The 7,795-nt window shown below is 31.6% G+C and overlaps 1 protein-coding gene across 1 annotated transcript; it reads right to left on the reverse strand.

Annotated features, from left to right (window-relative positions):
* Nucleotides 1–2,167: 2,167 nt before the first annotated feature.
* LOC131077223 (acidic endochitinase) lies at nt 2,168–3,220 on the reverse strand. The gene has a single exon (XM_058014671.2). It carries the CDS (start codon nt 3,213–3,215, stop codon nt 2,295–2,297), a length of 921 nt encoding a protein of 306 aa, XP_057870654.2. The 5' UTR covers nt 3,216–3,220; the 3' UTR covers nt 2,168–2,294.
* Between the last annotated feature and the right edge of the window lie 4,575 nt (nt 3,221–7,795).

Below are 7,795 nucleotides of genomic sequence, written 5' to 3' on the forward strand. Positions count from 1 at the left end.
AAATATAACACCTAAGCATGATTAATACAATAACAACTCCTATTACATTTATTTTAGATAATGAATTGTGATTCAAAAATAGGTTTAATTATACTTAGATAGATTTTGAGTTCAAGACATAGCTAATTGATCATTTTTTTATAACATTACTACACAAATTAGAATTAATCACGTTTTCTGAAAGTAATCGAATTTTTTTTACTATATTTTAAATATTGAGTAGAGCCACATGACTATATCAAATGTAAGATATCACATCTGCATGATTGTGTGGAGTTGTATGGATAGATTAAATATATTTAATCACATTACCACAATCAAATAAATAGATATTATAAGTATTTATATAGATATTTGTGACCCTTCTAGATCTCATTGCTTCTTATTTTTGTAAGAAAGCCAAAATTGCTTGTTATTTTTTTCAATTCATTTTTGTGATGCAAAGTAGTATTTACCTAGCTTTATCTATTTTTCACATACCTATAGAGAAATGATTTAAAAGCTAACAGAAAAATAATCCAATAATTGTCCATTAGAACAAATGGACCAAATATATCCTTTTAAAATATTTCAATATATACTTTTCATGTTTATTGAAATTGTTCATATACTTTGAAATACATACTCATTTAAAACTCACATTTCCCTCAAATGGGAGAAAAATATAATGGTAAAATTTGCATACCAATATGAATTCTCATTCAAGTTTTTACAAATTTTAATGAAATATCCTCAAATAATTAGATATTAACATGTAATCCATGCTTTAGTAAAGTGTCCTCATTAGCCAATGAATATCCCTATCCATTTCATTTATTACACCTATTTTCACACATTAGACATTATCCCATCCCTATTTACTATGATTACCGTACATTTTCTAGGTACGAGTCATTTACTACACCCACATTCACACATATTTCTAGTGCCTTCAAATTACAACTTTATGTCTTGGGTAAATCCCAAGTGGCTAAGAATTGACCTAGAAAATCAAAACTATAAATTAATTTGTTTAATAATTCCATCTTGTTGTTATGAGAAAACTTGGTTTTCACTTGTGCAACTTATTTATAAGATTTAAATATATACAATTTACAATTATTAGTATCTAAGGTTTTTCAAACTAAATTTTATTTATAGGGCACACTAATGTCTAATTGAATAAAATGAATCATAATTTCTATCAAACTTATACAAGTTATCTTCTTTCATGAGGATAATTTCTTGAATCATTTTCTCACAATTCTAAAATCTAAATGAAAAGGGTGGATGGCCTAAGGAACTTGACCTCAACAATCCAACAAATTCTTCACATTTGTTTATAAATATTATTACCAAAGCAAAGGTGATTTTCTCTCTTGCACAATATAACATACCTAGGAAAATTGAATTCAATCTTGAGAAACTTGGAATATTTCTATATAGGTTCCTTGAGATTGCGTAAATGTTGACAAATTCATTTCTTAATAAGTATTATTTTTCTACAACTTGATAAATCTATTATTGATGAAATTAATATTAATTTATCATCATTGCAAAAACAAAGTTCTGCAATATGTTATATTTAGTTTTAGAAAATAATTTATTGATCCAATACTAAAATTAAAAAAAATTATTTATTATTTATACAAAAGAAAATTCTTCTGTTTTACTATTTTTTAATTTACAAATCTAGTTGTAGAATTTGAATGGATATTTGTATCAAGGGAGGGATGTAAACATTAGTTATAGCTTTTTTTCAAATGTTGACAAAGTGATTCTCATAAGCCCTTGGTCTATTGGTGAAATTGAATGGCCTGAAATGAGAACACCAGGGATCAAGTTTTGCTGAGTGCAAGGCTCCACATCATAAAGGATGAGATCCACACCTCCATTAAAAAAAATGTTGACAAAGTGATTCTCATTGATATACTCATTTATTTTATTATAATTTGCTTTAATCTACCTCTTTTAGGGCATCGGATTCATCTTCTTCTTTTTCAAAATCCATCTTAAAGATTAGAGAAAAAATAACACTTGGAAACGTAACCTACTCGCCTAAAGGGATTGTATTTGTGGTGGTCTTTTCAATGAAAGACCAACTTTGTGTTGCATACGGTTTTCAGTAATTAACCATGAAGAGAAACATTCGTAAACGACGTCACAATATTGAAAAGCTTTCAGAGACTTCAAGAAAAACTGGATGAGAAGTGTTATTTTCAGCATTACTACAATCTGGCCAAATTAGGCACCATATATAGGGACGGCCTCATTATTATTTGGTAGCCTACACGAGGGAATTGAAATGAACTTTATCAGACAGAACCTTTAATGGCCGTGCTATAACCGGTTTGCTCGTCGTAGTACTTGTTCCACAGCATGAGTCCTCCGTATTTCGAGGAGGTCTTGATCTGAGGTAGCACGTCGGAGATGAGTGTGGCTGCAGGAATGAAGCCACTTCCAGCAGCTGCAGAGGAAGCGGGAAGGCCCAGAAAAAAGCCCTGCGTTTCAACAGTAGTAACCGACGTTGTCCACTGGTTCCAGGAATTCACCAGATTAGAAGCGTCCCCATTGGCATACTCGCATTGGCCATTGTTATAGAATTGGATCCATACATAGTCGAAAAGACTCGTCTGCAAGGCCGTTCCGAGGTGAGAATCGGGATAGGGGCACTGCGGAGCAGCGCTGAGATATACCTTCTTGGAGGAGGTGCTAAGAGCAGACAAAGCCTTGGCCAGATCGTCCCAGTGCTCCGTCGTTGCTTCGATATCGAAGTCTATGCCATCCAGAACGGCGTCTCCGAGAGGTCTGTTATCCGACTGCCCTCCAAGATAGTTATTCCACAGATAAGTGGCCACGTTTTGGGCATCATCTGCGGAGACGATTGAATAGCTTCCGGAGGCGCCTCCCAAGGAGAGCAACACCTTTACGCCGCTGGACTGGCAGGAGCTAATGTCGGTGCTGAGAGATTTGCATCCTCCAGAAGATGGGTCGCAGTGGCCTGCCAGGTTGAGCACCGGTGTCTGCCCGTTGCCAAACGTGGTCAGAAAAGAGATCATCACAAATGCAAAGTTGCCGGTTGAGCAGGTGTCGGCAAGAGTGGCTTCATTGCCATTTTGGCCCCAGTATATGCTAATGCTTCCCGCCGATGCTCCGCTCAACAGCAGAGCAATTACAAAGGCGAACGAGGCCACTCTGATTCGAGTACTCTCCATCGCTCGCAATGAATTATGCATGTTGTGTGTGGGATTTGACTCCTTATAAACCTCTCTGCCGGATCAAACGCAAATTGTTCAGCAGCCGCCTCAGTTAAGATAACCATTTCCTCGCCGTGTCGTGTACGACATACATTTCCTGCCGCGGGTCCCCACACACAGAAATACTTGCCACAGAAAATGACCCGGCTGTGTGGAATTTCTGTTTAGAACAGGCGTCGTCCATTGCGGGGATTTCGTCTGTGTTGAATTAAATTACTTCCTTCTTTCTTTTTCCTACGTGATCTATCGTGTGTAAGTAAATTACTCCGTTCTTTGCTGCCATTTTTTTCCACAGGGGCGACTACTAGAAACTGAACTTGAAGAAGTTTAGTGCACGGCTGTCTATTCAACATTGTAGTCATATCTGCACTGGACTCTAAGACAGTACGTGCCGGTCGTTGCGGCGATTGCGTGTTTCTTTCAAATAATCTTTTCTGTGATTTTGTATGTAAGCTTTGCCTTCTTCCACATTGAATTTAATGTATTCAACAGAACTTGGGCAAGAAAAATTTATCCAAATCCAATTCATATCAGATATGCCTAATTTTTGTCAAACGTCAGTTTTGAATTTTAAAAAAAGTCTTTAATCATGGAGCTTTAAAGATTCAGTCCCGCGGTAAATTCATCTTTCCTATTTTAGAGAACGCTAAAATGTTTGATATATAATTGTACAAAGGGTTGCAAGGAGTACTTCATTATAGCATAAAGAGAATTTTACCATATGTTAATCTAGGTTAATTAAATATATGTACATATAATAATATATTAATTAAGAGTAATTAATATTAATTAAAAATAGATAATTGTAATAAATAAGTATTTAATATAAAATGTGAATATGATGTGTATTAAGATATAAATGAAAAATATTATTATTGTTAATTGAGAGAATTGTTTCATCAATGTATAAAAAGTCAATGATTTTGGAGTGCATATTATTCTTCAACTCATGATCAACCTTGATTTTCTTGAGTGAGTTTTATGGTCTAAGATCAATCTACCATAACATAGATTTGATCAATAGTGTGAGATACTAATATGTGTCTAGTGTAGACTTTTTTTTGCATCTAGTTCACTTTGATACATGATCTTTATTGACGTGTAAGGATAAACAATACTTAGAAATGCATTATGGAGATTGTTCAAATATGAGGGTTCACATATTTTTCAATCAAATCCCTATAATTCATCAATTTATAACATTAGGCAGGTATTGGTAGGCAACAAGAAGGTATGTTTGTTGTCTAGATATAATTTTTGATGTATTAACTATTTTTTAATTTCTTGAAATATAGATGTTCCAAATAATTATCATCACTATGGCTTAGTTTATACAAATAATTTCATGATTATTTTTTGATGTTCAAATGAAATTATTTAAATACCAAGTCATAATTAATCATCACACAAACATTTACCATGTTATCTTTCAATTGTTATGAGGAAAGGGTAAGAGTTAACACTAAGTTCTCACTACATTTATAATAGGATTTTTCTGTATATTCACTATAAATGTTTCACCCCCCATTTGGAATGTTTCCACTAAATTATTAATTTCCTATACAATTCATATCTTTGCATGCACAATCGATAAAGCAAGACTAGTTTAAAGAGAAATACAACTAGAAAAAGAACTAAGGAATAATGTTTTAAACCTCCATATTGGATCCAAAGATTTTCATTTTCTACTCTTACCTTTTAAGCTGTAGCCTCACCAAAAAAGATCTAAATGCATTTCTACCTATGATATTTTCCCTTCAATGATCTTTATCTTTATATTTTCATTCTATCATTATATACACCACTCTTACATAGAACATCCACCAAGGTTCTAATTGTGATCAATCAATTGTTGCATACATCGAATCCTTACAACTACTAAATTTGTACACACTCTCCTACTTCCAAATTGCAATGCTATGGAGGTTCAAATATAGAAACTCAAGGATAGGAAAAGGAAGTACCTATAATAGCACAACATTTCTCCACTTTTCAACAACTTTAACTTAAGATATGTCAATATATAGCATAAATTTTAAATTTTGTAAGCATTAATAAGCATAGATGTTTTGCAAAGTGGCTCTCCAAAAAATTTAAAGCAACAATGTAACCATAAACTATTGTAAACCTCCACCTTATAAATATGATCACATCTAACATATAGAAGTGCTCAACTCTTCCCTACAATAGAGCCCAAATATACAAAAAAAAAAAGTTTGGAAAAAATTTGCACATGTTAATTTTTTTTCTTGTTGACTCTATTTATAACATAAAATCAATCATTTTATTTGTGCATCAACTCTAAATGGTATACTTTTTGTACCATAGTTAATTCACACATAATAATTCCAAACCCTTGTATTATAATTTTAATTCAAACAATGGTATCTAATCAATATAGTTTTATTATAATTAAAACTATCATTTAGTTGTTGAAAAAAATAAGTTGCCTAAATTAGGCATAACTTACTTAGTGAGTAGGTTCACTTGTTCAATATTTTACATGCATATCAAACTAAGGAAGATTCCCTATATTTCAGATAGAGAATAAGAAATAAAATTTTACTGATTTTTATAGTATATCTTATATGCTAGAATATTTGTCAACTACATGACACCAGATTAGTAATATCTTCAATATTCATAGCCCTTCCACCCAACTTAGGACCACTCAATGCAATCATGATATCATTCTTCATAGTCTTCTTCTTGGGAATACATATCACTTAGTATCCTAATGGGATCCCTAGTTATATTGTAGGGTCTATCCAAATATATTATTTCCTAATGAATTTGACTTAGAATAATCTTAATATATTCCTCATCATAGCTGAAATTTGGAATTTCCTTTTAGGCATTTAAACACAACATCTAAATATTCTTACATTCCTCCTTGAATGTAATCATATTTTATTTAGTTAACTTGTCCCAAGTATCATGAAATTTCAAATGAGGGACCTCTTTTATCTCGACATAAATATATCCCCGCACATATTTAGTGTAAACATAGTCAATAGAAACCCTTTAGAATGCACCTTCTTTGTCTCTCACCCTATACAATATGTATATGCCTTGAACAAGGGTCATGGTTTCAATTTGGGATCAATAGTAATTGGAGTTTCCATTTCAATTCTTCATAGAAACCATAGAGATTTTAAGGTTTACAAGAAAAATGTTTCAAGTGCACTAATCACACAAAAAACTTATTTGCATGGAAGAGCTCTCAAGGTAGAAAGATTAAAAGTGATTGAAATGATTTCAAAATTCCCATTTATCTGTTGAATACACCTACTTAGGGTTAACCAGTCATTAATATATTTTATCATTATAACTAATAAAGCTAATACAATATTTTAACACTTCTTACAAACAATGTTGTGGACTACCAAAACCATCTAGAAACACCTTCTAAACCTCTACCATGCTAAAAACAACCTAGCATCCAAACCTAGTAGATATAATTAAAATTTATTAGGGTTTGAATATTTAAACTATATATGAACTCAAATTCTATTTTTATATCCTAAACGTGGATTGAAGTTATTTACTATTTCATGCATATGTTAATATTATATATCTAGAGGAATTTCTCTCTCTTTCCATTGTGCATACATGTTTAGATATATAAATTAATAAATTTATTTAAACTTGAATTGAGTGAACATCTATTTTTAAATTTACAATAGTGGAGACCTAATATATATGTAGTAAAACTAGATAAAGGTCAAAAAGAAAGTGAACCTCCAATATATTTTAAATTGATTATAGGTAAAGGAGAGTTTAAATGGATTATAGAGTGAAATTTATAGAAATTTTTAGCATCTTATGATTTGCTTAACAAAAAATACCTAGGGGAAATGGTGTGAAAATATGTGTCTTGTTTTGGTTATGGTTCACCTTAAATAACTTATAGAGGGTTGTATATGGGTGGGGCCTATTGTCAAGAATGTGTCACATAGGTTCTTCTGCAAATACTTATGTTGTTACATGCACTACACTATTACAATATAACAACCATAGAAACCTTTGAAGATGATGCTCTATTTGTGTATAAATATTTAACAAATCTATTGAACAAGATTGTAAAATATACACAAATTAGGAATAGGGGATTTAAGGAAGCTATCTATGGAGAACATTTAAAACTATGAAAGCTAATAATGAACAAAAGAGAAAAACTAGGAAAAAGTGTCAAAGGATGGATGAAGGCTAATAAAACTAGGATATATTGAATATTATTTTATAATACTAGCCTCTAACACTTATAGGATTGATTCTTGAAAGATTTGCAATAAAAAATTGTGAAAAAGTTGTATAGAATATGTGTGGTAGTAGATTCTTATTAATTAATACAAATGATTTGATATTATGAATCATATTTTTCTAATGGGGGATTTAAAATGATCATTTGAGGCCAAATATTAGGGATAATAATAATTAGGGTTTAAGCTAAAAGATCAATAGAAAAAATTAAATTAGAGTTTATATAAATCCTAGAATTTGGATGGTATTTTTTTGATAAAGATAAATAGATTTTACAAGGACCTAAAACCCAGATT

This window comes from Cryptomeria japonica, chromosome 4, assembly GCF_030272615.1.
Source record: "Cryptomeria japonica chromosome 4, Sugi_1.0, whole genome shotgun sequence".
NCBI classification, from domain to species: domain Eukaryota; kingdom Viridiplantae; phylum Streptophyta; class Pinopsida; order Cupressales; family Cupressaceae; genus Cryptomeria; species Cryptomeria japonica.

What these genes read in the sequence shown, in the direction of transcription:
- LOC131077223 (XM_058014671.2), bottom strand. Translation starts at nt 3,215, where the DNA reads ATGCATAATTCATTGCGAGCGATGGAGAGTACTCGAATCAGAGTGGCC.